This window comes from Hypanus sabinus, chromosome 15, assembly GCF_030144855.1.
Source record: "Hypanus sabinus isolate sHypSab1 chromosome 15, sHypSab1.hap1, whole genome shotgun sequence".
Lineage (NCBI taxonomy): Eukaryota > Metazoa > Chordata > Chondrichthyes > Myliobatiformes > Dasyatidae > Hypanus > Hypanus sabinus.
Window position 1 is genome coordinate 85,098,667 of NC_082720.1, and position 24,769 is coordinate 85,123,435.

Consider the following 24,769-nt stretch of genomic DNA (forward strand, 5'->3'; position numbering starts at 1 on the left):
ATGCCTATGTAAATTTTGAGAGACTTAGATAGGGTAAAGAGGAGGCACTTTTTCCTATAGCAGATGTATGTATAACCAGAACATACAATTTTAAGAAGAGGTTTTAGAGGGGATTTAACAATCTTTTTTACGGTGCTACGGTGGGAAACTTTGTCAGATGGTGCGAGCAGAATCATCTGCAGCTTAATGTGAAAAAGACTAAGGAGCTGGTAGAGGACCTGAGGAGGGCTAAGGCACTGGTGACTCCTGTTTCTATCCAAACGGGTCAGTGTGGACATGGTGGGGGATTATAAATACCCGGGGAAACGAATTGACAACAAATTGGACTGGTCAAAGAACACTGAAGCTGTCTACAAGATGGGTCAGAGCTGTCTCTATTTCCTGAGGAGACTGAGGTCCTTTAACATCTGCCAGACGATGCTGAGGACGTTCTACAAGTCTGTGGTTGCCAGTGCTATCATGTTTGCTGTTGTGTGCTGGGGGAGCAGGCTGAGGGTAGCAGACACCAATAGAATCAACAAACTCATTCGTAAGGCCAGTGATGTTGTGGGGGTGGAACTAGACTCTCTGACGGTGGTGACTGAAAAGAGGATGCTGTCCAAGTTGTATGCCATCTTGGACAATGACTCCCATCCACTCCATAATGTACTGGTTAGGCACAGGAGTACATTCAGCCAGAGACTCATTCCACCGAGATGTAACACTGAGTGTCATTGGAAGTCATTCCTGCCTGTGGCCATCAAACTTTACAACTCCTCCCTCAGAGTGTCAGACACCCTGAGCCAATAGGCTGGTCCTGGACTTATTTCCGCTTATTATTATTTAATTATTTGTGGTTTTATATTGCTATATTTCTACACTATTCTTGGTTGGCATGGCTGTAATGAAACCCAATTTCCCTCAGGATCAATAAAGTATGTCTGTCTGTCTGTACCCGAAGTGTCGTTGAACGCACTGCCTGATGAAGCATATTCCCACAATATTTAAAAATATTGAGACTAGCACTTTGAATTGCCAAGGCATTGAAGACTATGGACTAAAGTCTGGTAAATGAGATATTATCAATAAGTATTTGATGTTTAGCAATGTCAAGGTTGCTTAATGACCCTATAAAAGTAGCAGTTACCACAACGCTTTGCAGTACCAGTGACCCAGGTACATTTCTCGCTGCTGTCTGTAAAGAGTTTGTACTTTCTCCCTGTGACCACATGGGTTTCCTCCCACAGTCCAAAGATGTACCAGTTAATAGGTTAATTGGTCATTGTAAACTGTCCCATGAGTAGGTTTGGTTCTAGGGTTAAATCGAGGGATGCTGTGTGGCATGGCTCAAAGGGCTGGAAGGGCCTACTCCGCACTGTATCTCAATAAAATTAAAAATAGCTGTTTTACAACCTTGTCCACTGCATTCTACACAATGAATTGAGATTTTTGTTTATGTAATGAAATTTTACATCTTTTTTCCTGCTATACACAGCTGTACAGTAAAAATGTAAATTGAAGTTGCTACAATTTCCAACTGCTGGAACATTTTCAGGATCCAATCAATTGCATTTCTCTAGTTCCCATATCACCATTTATTTGTTAACTAATTTTATAAAATAAAATAAAGATTCTGCAAAAACAGATAAGTAAAACATACAACTTTTAAATTAGAAGTGAATTGCATTTGCTCTACATATTCTAACCCTTGTTTTCACATCACTGGAATGCAGGATTTCCACTGACACGCGGCCTTGAATAGATACCATATGATTCTCTTTCAAAACAGTAGCTCTATGTACGGTATTTATATTTGATGACATGCAGCTTGCTACATGCATATAATGATTTTTTTCATTGAGTGCTCAAGTAAGGGATCATAAAATAAAACCATTTGTAGGACGTATAAAATGAAAAACATCAGCATGCCTCTAAATTAAGTACAGAAGTTGAGTGTTCAGGAACAAAAGTGATGTGTTCATTCCACCACATAACTAAGTGATCTGTGTTTCAAATTTATCTGACATATTCAGAATGTTCAATACCCTTTGCCAACATTAACTCATTTTGATTTGTTATGGTGCAATATATGAAAAAAAACTAATTAAAATATTGCGTACTATCTTTACTACCACTTACCTCCCATTATTCATGATTGTTTCATTTCCTTAGTTTCTTAAGTCAGTACATACCTTACATTGATGGTAACACACACAGAAACAAAACTTACAACAATGCTGGTAAATAATCAAGTTATTATAATCTTACAATTATAATGCAAAAAAATACTCTTCCATGACAGACATACCCTTTATTACATAAGGAGACTGTAGGAGCTGCTACAGACAACAAAACTGCATGCAGTACTTTAGATGTGGTCAAACTAAGGCCCTACTTAGATATAGTTATTCAATCTAGTTCTTAAACTCAAAGTGAAGACCAGCATACAATTTGCCTTCTTAACTGCTTGCGGTGCCTGTATGTTTGTTCTCAGTGACTGGTGTAAAAGGACATCCAGATTCCTTTGCACATGAACATTTCCCAGTCTTTCACCATTTAAGAAGTATATGGATTTCTTTTTGCTTCCACAGAAATGGATAAGTTCACAGATACCATGTAGCATGTGCCATAATTGATCAATTGATACTGAATCTTGTAACACAAATAGAGCAGAAATCCTACGTTTCCCTTCACAAAGCTGCTTTCGAACCAGAAATGCACAACAGCAGATTGTTATTCAATTACTGCCCCTGTAAGTGATCGCTATCAATTGATAACTACCATGAATGGTTTTTAAAAGTTCCATGATTTGGGTAACTAAGGCAAACTTAAGAAGGAGATTTGGGCAAGATCTGTGAAAGTCATTCTTTTGTGCATATTAAATGTTAGAACACTAACGCAGGAGCAAGGATTCGACAAAAGTCATTTCTGGTCTTTGTAGTTCATAACTAAGTCATTTTGGTGGGATAGTTGTGCAATCTTCTACTCTTATGAAATGAGAGAAAGTAAAGGATTATTTACAATATGTACCTACTTTCCATATTTGTTGTCACCAATCACTAGCTCTGGAGCCCTATACCAGCGAGTGGCCACATACTCTGTGTAAGTCTCTCCTGGTGCGGCCAATGTACGGGCAAAGCCAAAATCACAGAGTTTAACAACACCTGACCCTGAGACCAAGACATTCTCAGGTTTAATATCACGATGAATTATCTAGAGAGTAAGCAAGGTGAGAAAAACAAATTAAAATAGCTGACAGACATTTAAATTGTAAAGCAAAATCAATGAATTATACAGAGTCAATTCAAGCCACCATGTCATTAAAACTGAATACATTCCAGTTGGCATATTGTGACAGTATGTTTTAGCATCAATGTATTGGTCCATGGAAGAGGAGGATGTAAATTGATTTATAAACCATAGTTGTTCATTCAATTTCCACAGCTCTTCCACTAACATTATGAAATAATCAACCATAATATGAATCACAGCTTAGCTAGATAAATCAACTTACAGATACACCCTTCATTCTTTAATAGTAAATATTCAGATGCCACCAAGAAATGTATACAGGTAGTTCATTGAAGGTGGATAGTTTAGTCATGTGGCAGACTGTAATGTAACCAATGTATAGTAAAGCTTTGCATTAACATAATATGTCGCCGAGAAACCCCACAGATTAGAGTATGGCCAAGCACTAAGTATTACAATGTTTCACCATTTGCAATATCCGTGACACAATAACAAATAATATTCTTTTGTTGTTCCTCTCAGTGTCTTGTGCAGCATCAGGCAGTAACCTTGCCGACTTAGCAATTTTGCTAAAGCTTTAGCATTTTTGTCCGTCTTTTACGAGGGCCAAGGTGCTAGCTCGATGCTCAACCCCATCACAGAAGGAAAATGTGCAAGGACCCGGCCGGATTCGAAACCAGGACATCTCGCCTTAAAGTCCAGTGCAGATGCCACAACACCACCAGCCAGCCTTAATTTTCTTTTAGCCTTGATATTTTTTGAGCCCAGTTTGATTTCAATGACTGTTTTCATCAGTTACTCCTCAGCGCTCCAAAGAAATGTGAAATATATCATTAATGTTCAAGAGAGGTTACATTCTAACTGCTAATTTTCTTGCAAATTCTACTTCCAGACCATTTCCTATGATTGGTTAATTGTGTTGTTAACCCTCTTCATTTCACGGTTTTCATTGCTCTTACTGTTCCTGCTGGTATGAGATGGTTCTGCTTTCTGCTGATCTTGATCTACAACATTGCAAGCGAGGACTGAAAATCGTGCAATGTCGAACATTAAGCATTCCAAACAAAACAGATCAAAGTTTGATAAATAAAAGTGAACAGCGTATGCTGTTGCTAATATAACGTTGACCCTCGTTACTCCCAATCAGCCATGTTGTGGAGGCCATGTCATTTGGATGGCTGACACCAACCTCCAGAAACACTTTACTCCATGCTCTGTTTTGGAAAAATATTAACAGTTGGGCAGTGAAAAAGATTCAAGTATACATTCACTGCTTCCTTATGGATTTACACTTACTCCTCGAAAAATCTGGGCCATGATCACTTGTAGGAGAAAAGGAGTACTTGGGGAGGTATTGAGAACTTAAGGCTATGCACTGGGATACACAGAGATCTTTCATAAGTGGCCAAAGGAATATGGTAACTTACAAATTACCAGCCCACCCCTCTTGTACCTCTTGACCTCTCTGTGACTCTTAAATTGGCCTCATTAGACACTGTGGAACCCCTAAAACTGAAGTGAAAGGAAGTCTGAGAGGAAATGGAAGAAGAAGAGGGAAAATATTTTTTTAAATTGTCTAAATCAGATAGATTATCAGGATTTATATTGAATAACATGCATATAAAATTTGCACACAATATTAAAAAACAGAACCATAAAATACCGGCAAGAAAAACAAAGAGCACCACACAATGACAACCATTAAATATTTCCAGTAAACACTAGGTTGCATTAAACAAATACTTTAAACTAAGGAAGCAAGATGAACCAGCAAAACAAAGGTAGTTGTAAATTAATACATTTTCTAATCAGAATACCATCAAGAAATTACTATATCAATGAACAGAGATGGCACAATTGAATGAATTGAATAAAAAGCAGGCACAACAAATTAATTGATGACTGCAGCACTGGGCAGAGCAAAACAGTAATCAGCAGACTTCAATCACAAGCAAATGCTTTGAAAGGACCCCCTACAATTCACCTGCCCACACAACCAATCAACTGACAATACCACAGCCACAGCCACAGCCACAGCACTACACACCATCCTCACTCATCTGGATGCTTATGTGAGAATGCTGTTCTTGGACTACAGTTCAGCATTCAATACTATAATTCCCGCCAGGCTCGACAAGAAGCTCAGTGACCTCGGGCTGCACCCAGCCTTATGCAGCTGGATCCTAGACTTCCTGTCGGATCACCAGCAGATTGTAAGAGTGTGCTCCCTCACTTCTGCCCCTCTGACCCTCAACATGAGAGCCCCCCACCCCGGGCTGTGTCTTGAGCTCCCTCCTCTAGTCCCTTTACAACCATGACTGTGTTGCCATGCACAGCTCCAACCTCCTGATCAAATTTGCAGATGACATGACATTGATAGGCCTTATTTCCAGCAATGATGAGACGGCCTACAGAGGAGAAGTCAACACCCTGACACAATGGTGCTAATCAATGTCAAAAAGACAAAGGAGTTGACTGTGGATCACAGGAGGAACAGAGACAGGCTAGCCCCTATTGACATCAATGGGTCTGTAGTTCAGAGGGCTAGTAGTCTCAGGTTCCTCGGTATGCACATCACTGTGGATCTCACCTGGACTGTACAACATCGCTTCTTTCACCTCAGACAGTTGAAGAAGTTCAGCTTGAGTCCCCAAATCCTAAGGACTTTCTACAGGGGCACATCCTGCCTGGCTGTGTCACCGTCTGGTTCGGGTACTACCCTCAATCTCAGAGCACTGCAGAGAGTGGTGTGGACAGCCCAGCGCATCTGTGGATGTGAACTTTCCTCTATTCAGGACATTTACAGCTGCAGGTGCGTAAAAAAGGGCCTGGAAGGTCATCGGGACCTCCAGCCACCCCAACCACAAACTGTTTCAGGTACTACCGTCTGGTAAACGGTATCGCAGCATTAAGGCCAGGACCAACAGGCTCCAGGACAACTTCTTTCACCAGGCCATCAGATTTATCAATACACATTGATCTGATTGTGTGTCTGGCTGTACATTGACCTGATTATGTATCTGACTGTACATTGATCTGTTTGTGTATCTGACTGTACATTGACCTGATTGTGTGTCTGACTGTACATTGATCTGTTTGTGTATCTGACTGTACATTGACCTGATTGTGTGTCTGACTGTACATACATGTATACAATTTTAGTGCTTGGCCAATGTCCTCCCACATCTCCACTCTTAATTGCTTGAAAATTGCGGCGGAGACACAGTATAAAGATTTTTACTCTCTTGGACATAAGAAAAAAAATACAAATACAAAAACACCAAGTACAGCATTAAACAGGTGAATTAATTAATTAATGTGGCAGGAACTACCTGTGATTAAGGCACTTGGCACAGCAACAAATGGATCATTAACCACATGAGATAATCACAGTGAAAGTAAATGCCAGTGAACCAGTGAATTAATTTAACAGCAAAAACACCAACAAATAAATTAATGGAGCATTTGTCACATGATGAATAAAGTGAACTCTCAAATTTAATCAATGGCAAACCAATAAATCAATATTTTAATACGACACTGGAAAACAATGAATTATTAATTCATAGGGCTGCCATTATACTGGTAAATCAATCAATTAGCAAAGATGCCAACAAACAAAATTAAAATAGTAAATTTTAAACTAGTAAATCAAGATTGAGGGGTCAGGATTGTTTATGCCATTTCCAATAAACAAGTATAAAGAAGAACAAAATAATTCTTACTCCAGATCTGATGCAGCACAAAAAAACCACAACGATAATAATAAGAATAAATAGGGAATAAAAATAAGTAAGATAGCTTATATGCAAAGATTGATTGTATGACCATAAAGAGACACTAGAGACATTAGTGTCTGCACATAAGGTGGCTGACAGAGCAAGATAGTGGTGGGGTATGTGGAGGGGTAGGTGTAACCAGAGAGCCATGCCTGTCATGTGACAGCACTGCCCTCACCTGGTCGGAGGTCACACCACCTGCCAGTCAACATTTCGCCCCTCCCAATTAATCAATGCACACTTAACCATTGGCCACCTTAATTGGATTAACCTGTCTAGCACCAAGCCGTTGGCCCCCTGACCTATAAAAGGTGCTACATGTGCTTGGCTCGTTCTCTGTTGCCATCCTCGAGGGACCACCCTGCTTCACTCCAGGCTGAAGACACGTGGTAAGGTGTGCATTGAATAGGGTTGTGGGAGTGTTTATTGTTGTCCCTCTAGCAAAGAGCTGTGTATGTCCATAGACAAGGGGGGCAGGTATTATAGTTACTTTTCCGTTGCTTGTATGTGTACTTGTACTCTGTCCCCACACCGTTTTCCCGTGTATTGTACTGCCGACCCGACTTTTCCCACGCTCCTCTATTCTAAGTGCATTTGTGTGAATATTGTAGCTGCTTGTGTTGTTCCCAAGCTTTTCCTCCTCTTGTAAATAGACTCATTATTAAAATTGTGTGTCCAGAGCTCTTGCCTTTGAGACCCAAAGAATCTTTCTCATTTCCTTCACAACAGTAGGTTAGTGGGTGGAGGTGGTGATCAACCTTAATGCTTGGGAAAAGTAACTTTTTTCTGAGTCCGATGGTCCTGGCATGCTACATAGCCTCCTCCCTGATGGGAGTGGGACAAACAATCCAGGAGCAGAGTGGGTGGGACATTAGTGCCCCTCTTCCAGCACCTTTCTGTAACTATGCCCTCGGAGGTAACCGCCAATGATGTGTGGAGCAGTTTTGATCACTTGTCAGCCACAGAGCTGTGATGCAGTTTGTTATGACACTGTCTGCTATGCATCGGTAGAGTGATGTGAGCGCAGAGGTGCATAGTCTAGATCTCTTCAGCCCCCTCACAAAGCAGAGGCATTGATGAGTTTCAAAATATAAACATGAGAAATTCTGTGGCTGCTGGAAATCCAGAGCAACAGCACAAAATGCTGGAGGAGCTCAGCAGGTCAGGCAGCATCCACATCTGCAGACTGACCTGCTGAGTTCCTCCAGCATTTTGTGTGTGTGTTGCTGTGGTGAGCTTTCCTGATAGTCTGAGAGTACGAGAGATGATGTGCCAAGATGTGCACGACCCGAAGTTTGAAACTGTTCACAGTTTCCACTGCTGTGCTGCCCATGTTAAGAGGTTTATGAGTGGTGCGAGTTCTCTTGAAGTCAATATCCATCTCCTTTGTCTTGATGTCATTAATGAAGAGATTATTTACCTGACACCAGGTCTCGAACCCTTCCAGCTCCTCTCTGTAAACCGTTTCATCATTGTTGGTGATGAGCCCCACCAGTGTCATGTCATTGGCGCACTTGACAGTGTGATTACTCAGATGTCTGGCCATACAGTCATGTGTGATCAGAGTGTACGGTGTCGTGTGTGTGGTTAGTTAAAGGTTATTTCTGGTTTTAATGATATTTTCATCATTTTATTTGTCAAAATACATTGAGTTATCTTCAGGATTTTTAATTTACTAAGGCTCTAGATGGCTCATGGATACATCGTGTTAATAAGTTCAAGAGTCCTGTGCATTTAATTATGCCTTAATAAATTGTTCACAAAAACCCAAAGTAAGTAGGATGCAAGAGGGTTTCCAAGCAGGAGTTTTATAGAACAAATGATAAATGTGAGGCCTCTGAGCTACCTCTAATAATTTTAAGTATCCGTTTTCCATATAGTAATAAAGATACTACACAGAGTATCACCTCCTTCACACAAAACACTGTTATCACGGTCCATTATTCCATTTTTCTGTCATGATTTTCTCTTGGCTCAGTCTCCATCTTATTTGTCAAATCAAAATGGAAAATGCACAATCAATTTACAGTAAACTTTTAACTGCCTTCAAATGCATTAACTTACGTTGTTCTTGTGAAGATACTCAGTAGCCCTTAGCACCTGGATGAGGCACCTTCTGAGTCTCTTACTTTCCAAACCATTCGGAAACCGTTCCAAATCATCCAAAACAGTGTGGTCAACAAATTCAAACACCAAGAATAAACGCTTCTTTTGTTTGAACACCTCAATAAGGTTTACTAGATTTTCATGTCTAAATTGCTGTCAAATATTGCAAACAGAAAGAAAATAATAGTTATTCAAAAAGCAAATTTGTAATCATGTGAGTCATAGAAAAAAAAACACCTGTTTAGGCATTTTATACTCAAGGGTATGAAATGTAGGTCTTCAAGCCAAGCTATTGAGATATCCACATTGGAATTCCTCCCGGTTGTAGTAGAAAGGGAACACTCAGCTTTGGAGCGCCTTTGACCTGAAACAACTATTTCTAACTGTTTCTCATCCCACATAAACTGCCTGTTCTGTTGCTTGTTTCTAGCACTTTCTCTTTTTCCCAGCATCTGCAGATTACTTTCTGATTTTCAACATTTGCTATTTGCTTACTATGAAGTGCCTATGTATATGTATCTAATTCCAGAACAGTTAACACGAGAATGAGATCATATTGTGCATATAGGTGAAATTGAACTAACTAGAACTATGCATCTTGTAGGATAGAATATTAAGTCCCTATTTGCTTCTGAGCAGGATCTCACTGTCACAGTTTTGCATTTTTCCATAGCATATTCCCTTGTAAACAGAATCCCAACACCCCGGGTAGCACGATAGCGTAGGGGTTAGCACAATGCTTTACAATACAGGCGATCGGGTTCAATTTCCGCTTCTGTCAGTAAGAAGTTTGTACATTCACCCTGTGACTGTGCGGGTTTCTTCCACGTGCTTCAGTTACCTCCCACTGTTCAAAGACATACTAGTTGGTAGGTTAATTGGTCATTGTAAATGTTCCTGTGATTAGACTACTATTAAATTTGGGGATTGGTGGGCAGCATGGCTTAAAGGACCAGAGGGGCCCACTCCGTGCTGTGCCTCAACAAATAAATCAATAAACTTAGTTATATCAACCATTAAAGATGCTGTTACAAACCTGGTCAATTATCAAGTGTTCTGTGGTTTTGAAATTCAGAGGATTTAAATTCTGGCACCAGTTAATGACTTGAAATGTTAACCCATTATTTGTTCTTTCCACCGAACTACTTGATGTGTTGAATCCTTTCATGGCTTTTATATTTCAAATCACTGCTTTCATGGAGCTTTAGGTCTAAGCTTAGAGATTAGTTAACTGAATTCTAACCATTAATCAGCATTAGGTGCAACTCTATTCCAAAGAGATTCTCCGCAGTGAAGGATGGGCAACTGTGACAATTAGACTGTGTCTGTCAAACAAAGTTGTTAACTCTTGCTAGACAGAGAGACATATCAGAAATTTATCACAAATATCACAATACATGCCGACCTACAGAAGTCAGAAAAGCTAAATATTTGCAAAAAAACTGACACCACCCAAGAACAATGGCTCACTAAATAGTACCTACACTGCAAGACAGCCTAAAATACATTCCATTGATTATATTTCCCCTGTGATCAAAGTCCATTGCCCTCATATGAAAAATAATCAAAATGGAAAGCTGGGGAGATGGAGCAGGTGCTTCCATTAGTGGGAGATTCTAAGACCAGAGGGCACGGCTTCAGAATAGAAGAATGACACTTTAGAACAGAGATGAGGAGGAATTTTTTTTAGCCAGAGGGTGGTGAAGATGTAGAGTTTGTTGTTGTAGTTGCTGTGGAGGCCAGGTCACTGAGTACAGTATGTTTAAAGCAGAGGACGGTTGCTGCTGCTGTGCATCAGTGGTAGAGTGAATGGTTGTGGAAGTGGTGTCTATTAAGTGGGCTCGATTTCCCATATAGTGTTGGGCCTCTTGTGGTTTGTTGAAGCTGCACTCGTCCAGGTAAGCACAGAATACTTCACTATACTCCGGACTAGTGCCTTGTAGATAGTAGACATACTTCTGGGGGGTTGGGGTGAGTCATTTGCCACAGAATTCTTAGCCTTGGACTTGCTCTTGCCACCACATTGTGTACTATGGCTACTCCTGTTCATCTGCTCATGAACAGAGCAGATGCTCATGATGAGCAGATCATCATGATCTGATGATGATCAATAACCTCCGGAATATTGACAGCGCTGGATTCTCAAATGGTGATGCCACTGAATGTCAGCATGGTGCTCATCCATTGAAAGTCAATATGGCAGCCAAACTGCCTAAGACTTTGACATTGTTAGTCAAACTGATTAATGTGCTGCCAAAACCCAATGGTCCAAACCAGTAGTACTTGTCACCAGCTGCTTAATTCAGACCTTGTGTTGAGAAGCTTGGCAAAGTCAAATCCCATTTATGAGGCTCAGTCGGAGGATTCTAAGACATCTAATACTATCATCCACAATTCCTAGCCCAGAGGAACTATGGGATATGTAAGCTTTCATTATTAACATTAAGTAATATTGATTTTAAGATGAATATAGGCTCTTCTATTTTATGACTCAGTACCAAATCTTATGGTGTATTTACTTAGTGTCAAGAAAACATTCATTCAAAATTAATTAATCGTTCATAACACTTGAAATTAAGTCTTTCAAATTAATAATAATTCATGATCCTACCTTCAGAAATCGTATTTCCCTGACAGCAATTTTCTTGACCAATCTGTCATCTTCACGATCTTGAAATCTTTTGATGGCGACTATTTGCCCTGTCTCTTTGTGCCGGCATTTCATCACTGATCCATACGTACCCTCTCCCACTAGACCCAGATTGTCGTACATCTCCATTTGTAGGCTGGATGCTTTCACCCTGTATCACAATGTGGCACGTATTGCTATTAGGAATTATAGACTATATTCAGCTAAAAGGAATTTTGATCTAGTATCATCATGTTATGGGTTTGATGAAATCAAACAATAAAGACAGAAGAGCTATTCCAAAATGGTACAGCGTCACTATGCAATGTTAAAAGTTTCAAGAGAGAGCTTCACATATAATGCCCATCACGTTCTAAATTGCTGACTACAACTGAGGTCAAAGTAAGTATAAAATTGCGTCAAATGTTACCATGAAGGGGAAACCTCCATGCAAATTCCAACTGGTGAAAGTTTAAGAAAATATCATACTCTACATTCTGGTTGGGGAGTATTTATGGCAGTTTCATTTACCCATTTAACTTCTTCTTTTGCTTTGTCTTTCACATGGGTAAGTAGCTTGTCGCGGTTGCTTCATCCATCAGTGCAGTGCTCCTCCCCAAGTAATTTTGGCCATACACATCCAAAACAGCACTCAGTTCTGTTCCCCTTATTATTTATTAAGGTTCTCAATATTATTCCTATATTCAGCTTTGACTGAAATTTAACCAGTCTTCTGTTCATTGCATTGTTAGTTTAATTTTAAGTAATTTCTTGGTATGCCTTCATTAGCTATTTTATCTTACCCACATCTCAAATATCATTTCCGAGAATTAAGATGGACTGCTGTCAATCAGTCAATATTTGGAGTTTTCTTTATTTTCATGTCAGCTGTACAGCATGTTCTCGAATAGTATATCATTCAATAAATGTTAGCTTGTAAGCAAGCCACTAGCCCCTTCAAGGGAGAACTCATGTGACAATACATAATATATTTCTATATGAAATAATACTTATGTTATAATGTTTGGCTCATCCCATCAGTTAACGAGATGCTGTAACAGAGGATACTGCAATCTAGGTGATAGGGGCTGTGGAGCTGGAGGAACTCAGTGGATCAGGCAGCATCTGTGGAGGGGAGTGGACAGTCAGCGTTTCGGGTCACATGGCATAGAGGGGCTGCTGGGGAGAGGATTCACGCTGAAGAGGATGGTTGGGGAAATTAATAAGTAGAATGGAGAGGGATTCACTGAGGTCCGTTCATTTGCAGGGGAGCAGTACGTCCTATGAATAACCAGTACATAATTAATGTCAAAGGGTCTATGTCACCAGAGACAAGTTCCTAGATGATGGTGGAATGTAGTCTAATCAGGGAGATGCTGCAGAGACAGCAGAGCTATTATAGCCTGGCTGCCCGGGTAGCAATGCATGGGGATCTCATTGAAACCTACTGAATGTCGAAAGGACAGGATAGGGTGGATGTGGAGAGGATGCTTCCTCTGGTGTAGTATCCAGAGCTAAAGGGCACTGCCACAAAACCGAGGGGTGACCTTTTACAACAGAAGTAAGGAGGAATTGATTTAGCTGGAGAGTAGTGAATCCGTGGAATGGTTTGCCAAGACTATGGTGGAGGCCAGGTATAATTAAAATGGGAGTTGATCGTTTCTTGATCGGTCGGGGGAATTTAAGGGATATGGGAGAAAGTAAGTGTATGGGGTTGAGTGAGATCTGGGATCAGCCATGATGGAATGGTGCAGACTCCATGGGCTGAATGGTTTAATTCAGCGGCTATGTCTTATGGTTGTTCTGCAGAACAACGTGACGATCTCTTTTCTCAGACATGCACAAAAAGAACGCTGTGTAAAAATGACATCAGTCTAGGAGTGTCTGACATGGAAATCATGCCAACAATACCAACATAATCTGTGACCTGCGGCACCCAATGAAATTTCAGAGTGATTTGGAAATACAAGTTGATACAGTGTGTAGTGAGACTGTGAGGAAGAACAGGCAGTCAGTGGGATGAATTAAAGTGTAACATAGGAGCAAAAACAAAAAGGCAGATGAAAACAGGACTGGAAGTGTTATATCTGAATGCACACAGTACACAGAATAGAGTAGATGATCTTGTAGCGCAGGTAGAGATTGGCAGGTATGACGTTGTGGGCATCACTGAGTCATGGCTGAAAGAAGATCAGAGTTGGGGGCTTAACATGCAAGGATACATACTGTATTGAAAGGACAGGCAGGTAAGCAGAGGGGGTTGGTTGGCTCTATTGGTTAAAAAAAAAATGAAATCAAGTCATTGGTGACATAGGATCGGAAGATGTAGAATCCTTGTGGGTGGAGTTAAGGAACTGCATGGATAAAAAACCCCTGAACAGTAGCCAGGATAAGGGGTATAAATTACAATGGGAGATAGAAAAGGGCATGTAAAAAGGGCAATCCGATGATAGTCATGAGAGTTTTCAATCTACAAGTAGACTGTGAAAATCAGATTGGTCCTGGATCCCAGGAGACAGAATTTGTAGAATGCTTATGAAGTAGCTTTTAGAGCAGCTTGTGTTTGAGCCCATTAGGGAAAAGGCAATTCTGGAATTGGTATTATGTAATTAACCAGATTTGATTAGGGAGCTTAAGCTAAAGGAACCCTTAAGAAGAGGTGATCATAATATGGTAGAATTCACCCTGCAGTTTGAGAAGGAGAAGATAGTCAGATGTATCAGTATTACAGTGGAGTAAAGGGAACTACAGAGGCATGAAAGAGGAGCTGGCAAAAGTTGATTGGAAGGGGACACGATTAGCAATAATGTCAGAACAGCAATGGCTGGAGTTTTGGGAGAAATTTGGAAGATTCAGGATAGATACATCCCAAAGACAAAAAGTATTCTAAAGGGAGCATGACACAACCATGGCTGACAAGGAAAGTCAAAGACAGTGCAAAAAGAAAAGAGAGGGCATATAATATAGCAAGAATTATTGGAAATTAGAGGATTGGGGGATTGGGAAGCTTTTATAAACAAACAGAACATGACTAAAAATCCAAAAGGAGTGAAAAGGTGAAATATGAAGATAAGATAGCCAATAGTATAAAAGAAGATCCAAAAAGGTTCTCAGATATGTAAAGAGTTAGAGAGATGAGAGTGGATATTGGACCACTGGAAAATGACAATGGTGAGTTAGTACTGGGGTGGGGGGGGGGGGGGGGTTCAAAGAAATAACAGACAAACTTAATAAGCTTTTTTGCATCAGTCTTTACTATAGAAGCCAGAAATAGGAAAATTTCAGAGGGCAGAAGTGACTCTTGTTGCTATTGCTAAGGAGAAGGTGCTTGGGAAGCTGAGCAATCTGAAGGTAGATGAGCCACCTGGACCAGATGGTCTACACTGCAGGATTCTGAAAGACATGGCTAAAGAGATCATGGAGGCATTAGTGGTGATCTTTCAAGAAACAATATATTCTGGAAATGGTTCTGAAGGACTGAAGAATTGCAAATGACACTCCACTCTTTAAGCAGTGAGAGGAGAAGAAGAAAGAACATTGTTGGCCACTTAGCCCGACTTCAGTGGTTGGGGAGATGTTGGAGTCTGTCACTAAGGATGAGGCTTTAGGGTACTTGGAGACACATGATAAACTAGGCCAAAGTCAGCATGGTTTCCTTAAGGGGAAATCTTTCCTGACAAATCTGTTATAGTTCATTGACAAAATAATGAGCAGATAGACAAAGGAGAATCAGTGAATGTTGTTTTCTTGGATTTTCAGAAACCCATTGACAAGGTGCTACACATGAGGCTGCTTACAAGATAAAAGCCTATGGTACTACAGGAAAGATACTAGCATGGATAGAATGCTTGCTGGCTGGCAGGAGGCAAAGAGTGGGAATAAAGATGATTTATTCTAGTTGGCTGCTAGTAACCAGTGGTGTTCCATAAGGATCAGTGTTAGGAATGCTTCTTCATGTTATATGTCAATGATTTGGATGAAGGGACTGATGGCTTTGGGGCCATGTTTATGGACATTACGAAGATGGGTGAAGGGGCAGGTAGTGTTGAGGAAGCAGGGAATCTGTAGAAGGATTTAGACAGATTAGGAGAACGGGCAAAGAATAAGCAGATGGAATATAGTGCAGGGAAGTGAATGGTCATGCACTTGGCTAGAAGTAATAAGGACACAGACTGTTCTCTAAACAGGGAGAAAATACAGAAATCAGAAGTGCAAGGGGACTTGGGAGTCTTTATGCAGGATTCCCTAAATGTTAACGTGCAGGTTGAGTTGGTGATAAGGAAGACAAATTTAAGATTAGCCTTCATTTTGTGGGTGCTAGAATACAATAGCAAAGGTGTAATGCCGAGGCTTTGGTCAGACTACACTTGAAAAGATGAGCTGGCATTGGAGAGGGTCCAGAGGAGGTTCACAAGAATGATCTGCGAATGAAAGGATTGAGAAGCGTTTGAAAGGTCTAAGTTTGTACTCACTGAAGTTTTTAAAAATGAGGAGAAATTTCATTGAAACCTATTAAATGTTGGAATGCCTAGATAAAGTGGATGTGCAGAGGATGTTTCCTACAGTGGAAAAGTCTAGAGCCAGAGGTCATAGCTTCAGAATAGAGTGAGGTCCATTTAAGACAGAGGTGAAGGGTATTAGAGTATAAAAGTTCCATTGTTTGCTGTGTAACCAAAACTATGTAGTCAGCTTTGTGTTTGCTATTTGCTATGTATGTATCCAATTTAGTAGGAGAGTGAAATCTCTGTATTGTCTCTGTACTATTGAACGCATCAGTGACTTAAGAATGTAGCCAAATAAGAAGATAATGGTGTGATAATGAGAGGCTAGCTAAGAGATGTAGATTAGAACATGATTAAGTTAATGGGTAGAAACAATAGTGGCGGATGTACTAGTGATACGCAACTATAGACCGATTGGATATGCTAATACAACTAAACCAGGAGATTGCTATAAAAATGCTATGTACAAGGATCAGTGGGCAATCAGCGACTAGCTCATTGACTGTCTCAGCTTTGATTTGCAAATTGAAGTTTAACACTTCTTGAATAATCTTCTGCGTCTCCTGGTCGTTTGTGGGGCACGAGAAACCACGACAAAAAGGGGAAATTTCTTTAGCCAGAGGGTGGTGAATCTGTGGCATTCATTGCCATAGATGGTTGAGAGGCCAAGTCATTGTGTATACTTAAAGTGGAGGTTGATAGGTTCTTGATTAGTCAGGGCAGCAAAAGTTACAGGGAGAAAGCAGGCGAATGAGGTTGAGAGGGATAATAAATCAGCCATGATTGAATGGTGGAGCAGACTCGATGGCAAATGGCCATATTCTTAAATGATCTTATGGTAACAATCATTGTCTGAAAATAATCATTTCCATTTGCATTATCCTGAGAGAAGGCAGTGCTATCCAACTGAATTTCTCTCCCATTCTAACATCCAGATCCTGTTCAGCATACTTTCATTTCAGGAAGTAAAGCTGGATGCCTTTCTCTGCAGTACAAATACTGTGAATTTTCCTGTAGCCTCTAATAATTTATGAAATTACCATTTATATTCCAGTATCTCTGAATTGCAATATTAATTATTTCCATAATAACAATTAATTAAACCTGATTGCAACTATGTAAAACATTGGTTACAACTATAACAAATTCTGCAGCTGGAGAACTGTGTGCACTTCTGACTGCCACACTATAGGAAAGAAGAGATTGCAATGGAGAGAGTGCAGAGGAGATTCAGCAGGATGTTGCGTGGTATGCACCATCTGGGTTATGAAGAAAAGTTGAACTGGTTTGCGTTGAAACAGGAAAGCTGAGACTATAAGAAATCAGAGCAGAAAGCTGGTCAGTGGTGTAGTGGCATCCGCATTGGACTTTGAGGCAACTGGTCCGGAGTTCAAATCCGGCTAGCTCTTTGCATGTTTCCGCCCATGCTGGGTTGTGCATCGAGCTAACAACTCGACCTGGTAAAAGAACAAAAAAAAAAGTTTGCCACCTGATGCACCACAAGGCATGGAAAGGAACAATAGCAACATGGGAGCAGAATTAGGCCATTCAGCCCATTGAGTCAGCTCTGCCATTCAATCATAGCCAATTTATTATTCTTCTCAGTCCATTCTCCTGCCTTCTCCCCATAACCTTCGACAGCTTGACTAATCAAGATATCAACTTCTGCTTTAAATACACCCAATGACTTACTCCACAATTGTCTGTGCAATGAATCCCACAGATTCACCCCCCTCTGGCTAAAGAAATTACCCCTCATCTGTTTTCCCTGTGTTATGAGACTGTGCCCTCTGGTTCTAGGCTCCCCCAATATAGGGAACATCCTCTCCACATCTGCTCCATCTAGGCATTTCAGTATTCAACAGGTTTCAATAAATCCCCCCGCCCCTAATTCCTCTAAACTCAGAGCCATCAAATGCTCCTCAAACGTTAACCCTTTCATTCCTGGAATCATTCTTGTTCATCTGGACCCCTCCAATGTCAGCATATCTTTTCTTAGATATGAGGCCCAAACACAGCTCACAATCCTCCAAAAGAGGTCTGACCAGTGCCTTATAAAGCCTCAGCATTACAACCTTGCTTCTATATTCTAGTCCTCCCAAAATGAATGCTAACATTGCATTTTTCTTCCTTATCACAGCCTCAACCTGCAAGTTAACCTTTAGGGAATCCTGCACAAGGACTCCCAAGTCCCTTTGCATCTGATTTCTGAATTTTCTCTCCATTTAAAAAATAATCTATGCCCTTAATCTTGCTACCAAAGTGCATGACCACACACTTACCAACATCATATTCCACCTGCCACTTCTTTGCCCATTCTTCTAATCTAAGTCCTTCTGCAGACTCCCTGCTTCCTCAAATCCACCTGCCCCTTCACCTGTCTTCACATCGTCCTCAAACCTGGCCACAAGTCCATCGATTTTTGTCATCCAAATCATTTACAAAAAACGTGAAGATAAGTGGTCCCAACACCTGCCCCTGAGGAACACCAGCAGCCAACCAGAAACTAACATGGAACACACAGAGAGTGGTGGGTGCATGGAATGCCCTGCCAATGGTGGAGGCTGATACAATAGGGTCTTTTAAGAGGCTCTTAAATACATTCATGGAGCTTAGAAAAATAAGGAACTATGCGGTAGGGAAATTGTAGGCAGCTTCTAGAAAAGGTTACATGGTCAGCACAGCATTGTAGGCTGAAGAGCCTGTAATGTGCTGTAGATTTCCCATGTTCTATGTTCTAAACCTGACTGGCCAGGCAAATGCTATGGCTGTATAAGCAAAGGTGAAGCTAGCAATCCAATGCCAACCTACCTCCTGGCTTCGCGGAATTATTTTACAGAGGGAGCTTCAGTGAGGGTATGCGATATTAGGAGGAACATACAACATGCCTGTTTGTATGTTCTCGCTGTGCTTGTGTGGCTTCCTCCAGGTACTCCGATTTCCTCCCACACTCCAAAGATTTATTTATTTAGTGAAACAGAACAGGTTAGTAGATTAATTGGTCACATGGTGTAATGGGTGAACGGCTTAATGGCCAGAAGCTTAAGCTAAGGAGAGGAAATTTAGAAGGCTTTTGAGGAATGGCAGGTGTTTCATACAGAAGCTGGTATTATACAATCAGAACAGTTAAGGAACTTGGGCCAAGTGCAGGCAAATGGGACTATTTCAGAAGAACATCTTGGTGACTATGGACATTGGACAGAAGGGCCTGTGTCTGTGACATCGAACTTGCATAGTGAAGTCTACATAAAGGTATAGCAGTTGGATATCCTGTGTTTTAGGTTGAGGTTTAAATACTGACTAGCACAAGAGTGACCTAGCCTTGACCACTGGATCAACTTTACTGTACTGGAAACATTTGATTTGACCTGGAGTCCCCAGTAATCTTTGGAGGAAACAAACCAGTCTGCGCCACATTAACATGCTGAATGTCACCACTGTACTTCCGCCAGATTGGAAGTGCAGCTATAATTTATGTATAAGGGCTGAAGTTCAGGTAAGTGCAGAACTTCTGGGTGTAGTCGATGGAAAAACAGTTTCTACATGTACTAAGACCACGAGCCTCAAACGTCAAAACTAGTTTTGGTTTTTTTGAGTGAACTTTTTACATAGCCTACCCTTACAAGAATGAGTCCGATTAGTGAAAACCGAAAATGAGTTTTACGCCGTTCTCAGTTGCATCCATGTGTCTAAATGCTTCTTTCTAACGGTCTTCAGTAAATCCGGCTGACAACTGAAACATAGGTGCAATATTTGTCCTCCTTTCAACGTGAGAGGTCAATCCAGCATCTCAAGAGACAGAAGTTGGTTGAACGGCGATCATGCTGTCGCGAATGGTTTTAATCTCATTTTTCTGCGCTAACAGTGTAATAATTTCGCGTTCACCCGCACCCATAGCAACACGTTCCGTTACTACAAAACAATGGAACGTGGAATCCGTAGAACCCAGCACAGAACACCAAATTGTACAGCGAGCGACGCAAGACAGGCAACGATGCATTTAAAATGATCTTTCCAGTGGCTCGGCTTTCAAAACCGCAGCGGCGGAAAAGACTGGCATTTGCGCATGCGAGCATTTCGAATCGATTCTGCGGAACTGCACTTCAACAGTTAATGAAACGTTTATGGGCTTTGCAGGTAAACAGTTAGAGAGAAAAATACACCCAGTCCATCAATATTGCTCCTCATTTATGCCACTCCGAGCATTTTGCCAACTGTGTAAAATATATTTATTAAATATATTTAATAAGAGAGCCAAGAATAAACTCTAAATTAAAAGAATCTCCATGGCCTGGCATGGCCTGGCATAATGATGTCATTATTTTATCGGAATTATTTCTGTCTTGGGCTGATGGGAATGCGAATTAGTGGATAGTGAGAATCCAATCTCGCCCGCTCGTTCATACAGCTGGAGATGGTCAACACGGAGGGGAAGAGGGAGGAGACGTGGTGGGGGGGTGGGGGGCGGCAATATGTGGTGACGGACAAGCAGTATCACAGAAAATGCAGGATCAAAGCAAGGTTGCTACGGATGATAGCATGTAGGATTTTTTTAAAAAATCAGCTGTCTCAATTGGGATGAAGAAGTAGAATCTACAGAAGGTGGACCTACACACTAAGCACGATAAAGATGATAAAGGCTGCTGAAGTCCGTCGGATCCAAAAGAGGATAGGGAGCATTTATGATTTCTGAGGATTTTACAGTTAAAGAGGACTGGCTTCATCATCAACAAGCTAGAAGGAGAGTCACACAAGATGTTCAGCGAGGGCAGGAGGAAGGGACACATTTAAAGTTGATTGAAAGGATATAGTAGATGGTGGAGAACCATGTTAGGACCAACAATATAGGAGAGAAAACAAGGGTGCCTAATGCAAAGTACCACAGCTGCTGGAAATATGAGGCAAAAATATTGGAAATATTTAACAAGTCAAGCTGCATCTCCGGAGAGAGAGAAAAAAAATTCAATATTTCAGATTGGTGACCATTCAATAGAATATGCATAATACCCTAATTAATGCAGCTTCAGAAGTTAAGAGCTAATTTACAGAATAAAATCTCAAGTGTTGTAATCAGTGCATTATTACATAAATAATGACCATATTGGATTGTGATACAATGGTTAGAGGTCTTAACATGTAGGTTGAACAATCACAAACAGATAAAATCTGCAGGTGCTGGAAGTCCGAGCAACACACACAAAATGCTGGAGTGACTCAGCAGGCCAGGCAACATCTATCGAAAAGAGTACAGTCAATGTTTTGGGCTGAGACCCTTCATCAGGACTAAAGAATCAATCAACTAGAAAGAGGATTTCTAAATCACGAGACCAGGAAGAAACTGGGGATGTGTTCCACTCCACATTCAGTACCTCAATGCAAAGGTAAAACATGACAGTCATGAGGATTTAAAACTAATATAACAAGGTAATATAAATAATAATCTAAAGTAGATGAAGAGAAGGCAAAACAGTCAGGTGTAATGTGTAGAGGGAAGCTCAAAACTGTAAGATAATTACACTAAAAGCAATAAGTATCTGAGTAAAAATTTAAAACTGAAGAATAAGTTGGCTGTGTGGCCCACATTTATAGTTTTTTGATACATAGAAATACATAGAGGACAAGGAAAAATTAAAAGAATTTCAGACAAAAGAATAGTTTAAGGTAGTTTAAGGATAGAAACATGATATCCATTACTGATTGATAAATAAATATATTGCATTATAATGAAAAATATCAGGGAATATATAAAAGGGCAAGAAGCTTTAATGATTTGTGATATCATAATTTCAATCAGTATTTGCTGCAAAGAATGAAGAGAGCATGCAAGACATCCAAAAGGAAACAAATGCTGAAAGGAAGAGAACATGAATTAAAATAATTTGTTATGGCTTTATTGATCGACAACTCCCCTGTTAGCACCAGATTAAATCCATTTCAGTGGGAAGATGAAAACAAAAAGCATAACTTTTGAAAATTCTCTGGATTCAGAAACCATTCTACGCGATTAAAAAAAACTGGACACATGACTATGCTACTTAAGAGGTGGAAAAACTATAAACCAGTCAGTCTAACATTTGTCGTTTTTAATAATCCAAATATCAAATACTGCAGAGCATGGAAGTCTGAAATAAAACCAGAAAATAATGTAAGCATTCAGGTTAGGGAGGCTTTGTGGAGAAAGAAACGTAGTGTCAGCATTAAAGTTGATGATCTCCTTTCAGAACTGAGGTGGAAAAAGCTAATGCAAGTTTTAAGTTGCAGATAAAAATAGTAGGGGAGGGAGAAGAGACCAAAAAAAGTTTTCATTGAAGTAGAAACAGTTGGCTTTGAATGACACAAATGGTGGTATTTTATCTGCAAAGATGATCTGTTAGGAAGGGACTAGCAAGGAAGGTGGTTGCATCAAGAGATGCTATGAGAAAGGTAGATATAGAAGAAATACCAGAACATATCAGAGCATATAATAATCCCAAAATGGTCAGTATCAACACTTGGGGCATTGTATCCTGCTGTAAGAATGCCTCCTAACCTGATAAGCACTTCCATTCACTGCTTTTTTTTTTGTCAGCAAATTACAAACAATAATACAACTGAGCTCCTTAAACTTTTCAAGCATAGGAGAAAGTTAGCATGAATTAGTGAAATGTTAGGCTGCATATAACAAACTTGATTTCTTTTAGTAAGTGACTATTGTACTAGATAAAGAATGCTGTATAAACGTTTCCTTTTGTCTGGGCTTCCAGAAGGCGTCTGAGAATCATAGGATCAGAGTTATACTGCATACAAACAGACCTTCAGCCTAATTCGGGTAATCTGCAAGGATTTGAGCTGGAAAGTCAACTATTCAATGCATTTTACAGGCTTGCTTGAAGACAGGTTAAAAAAAAAAGCCATATATGCATTTTATGGTGATGCAGATAGATGGCAAAGTATAGAAGAAAGCATAAATAAAATAAGACTTATCAAGAGATTAAATAGATGGTCAATTGTGGCAAATGTAAGATCCTCTTCTTTGGATCAGGAAAGGATAACAAGGCTAATGTAGAAATTGTGGAGATCCAAAGCGACTTAGGATCGATCACTCAGCGATGACCTATGTGCTGGATTCTGGTACGATAATAGCTCAGTCTCTGCTTGCATGCACAAGATTTGTGGGAAGTGTCACTTGCATTAGACAAGTATTAATAATCACCTACTCTGAAATTCAACCTAAAACCATTCAAGGGTTTGCTAATCATCAGAAAATTGATCACTGAAAGTGGACCAATTGCGTGGCTGCTCTGGCTTCAAGGTCGTGGACTGGTGCACCTCTTGACTTCCAGAAAGCTTTCAAGCAGTCAGAACCACATTGAGGTTATAAAAGAATATTCACCACTTGGCAGCTTAGTGCATCTCTAACGTCACAACTGAGGCTCAATGTTATTCAGATCAAAAGCAAAAACTATAGCTGCTGGAAACGTGAAATATAAAACAGAAATGCTGGAAACGCTCAAAAGATTCAGCTGTGCCGAGAGAAATGGTTAATGTTTCAGGTTGATGACTCTTTGGAGATAGAATTAATGAAAGGCATTAGCTTTCATGAAGGGGGGGTTGGAGGGGGGAGGGGAAGGGAGAGGAAGAATAAATAAAGGGGCAAAAATGAGTGGACCAGGAATGCAGGAATAAATGCGGGGGGGGGGGGAGGAAGGGAGAGGAAGGGGAGGTGAGAGGGGGGCAGAGAGAGAGTAAACACATGTTGGATGTGGGGTTATAGAGGCTTGGAGACTCTTATTGGGGGCGGGGATTCCATGGTGAGAACAGAAGTCCAAGAAATGGTGGATGCACGAAAACAGGCTCTGTCAACCACAGTAAATCACATTTCCTACAAAAGTAAGAAATTTCCAATGTCCTGGAACAGAAAGCCTGAGACTTAAATTTCAGATCAATAATCTTAACTGGTTATAGCATATTAATTTCATTTCTATCTTCAGAGATACTGGGGGATCATTTTCAGTAGTTTCGGTTTTGCTTCTAATAGTTCTAACAGAATTCCAACGACATTCCTACATGTGAAGAAATTCAGTCTTGAACAGACCTTCCTCAAGATTGTGACTGTGACCCCTTACTTCTAGACTCCTTAGCCAGGGCAAACAACCTCACTGCATGCTTGAAAGCCTCAAGGTGTCAGATGCGTCACTCCCCATGCAGTACCACTTTTGTGACCTACAATCATAGCCACAGTATTCTGATGGAGAGTATCAGCCCGAAACATCAACTGTTCATTCCTTTCCTTAGATGTTGCCTGCCTCTCATCCCCATCTCCCTGTCATGTGAGAGGGAAATGGGTAAGGCTGGCCAACAGGGCTCTGCTGAAGCTGTACAGGTCAGTCCCCTGTACAGTGAATGCAAAGGATCATAGAGACATTGGTGAACTCCAGCCATACCATTGACTTTGGACAATGGAGACAGGAGGTAATCAATGGCCCTTGCTCCACTGGGAGCTGATCCAAGGAAAAGATGCTAGATGCTGTCTGACCTGCTGA

General features: G+C 40.6%; 1 protein-coding gene across 1 annotated transcript in view; it reads right to left on the reverse strand.

Moving 5' to 3' along the window:
• LOC132405209 (cyclin-dependent kinase-like 2) overlaps nucleotides 1-20,440 on the reverse strand; it is an 87,231-nt gene extending 66,791 nt beyond the window's left edge. The window contains exons 1-4 of the mRNA XM_059989899.1: nucleotides 19,865-20,440; nucleotides 11,728-11,917; nucleotides 9,075-9,269; nucleotides 3,014-3,192 (exon numbers count right to left, since the gene is read on the reverse strand). Of these exons, the coding sequence (XP_059845882.1) occupies nucleotides 3,014-3,192; nucleotides 9,075-9,269; nucleotides 11,728-11,895 (542 nt within the window). The 5' untranslated portion in view covers nucleotides 11,896-11,917; nucleotides 19,865-20,440. The remainder of the gene's footprint in view (nucleotides 1-3,013; nucleotides 3,193-9,074; nucleotides 9,270-11,727; nucleotides 11,918-19,864) is intronic.
• Between the last annotated feature and the right edge of the window lie 4,329 nt (nucleotides 20,441-24,769).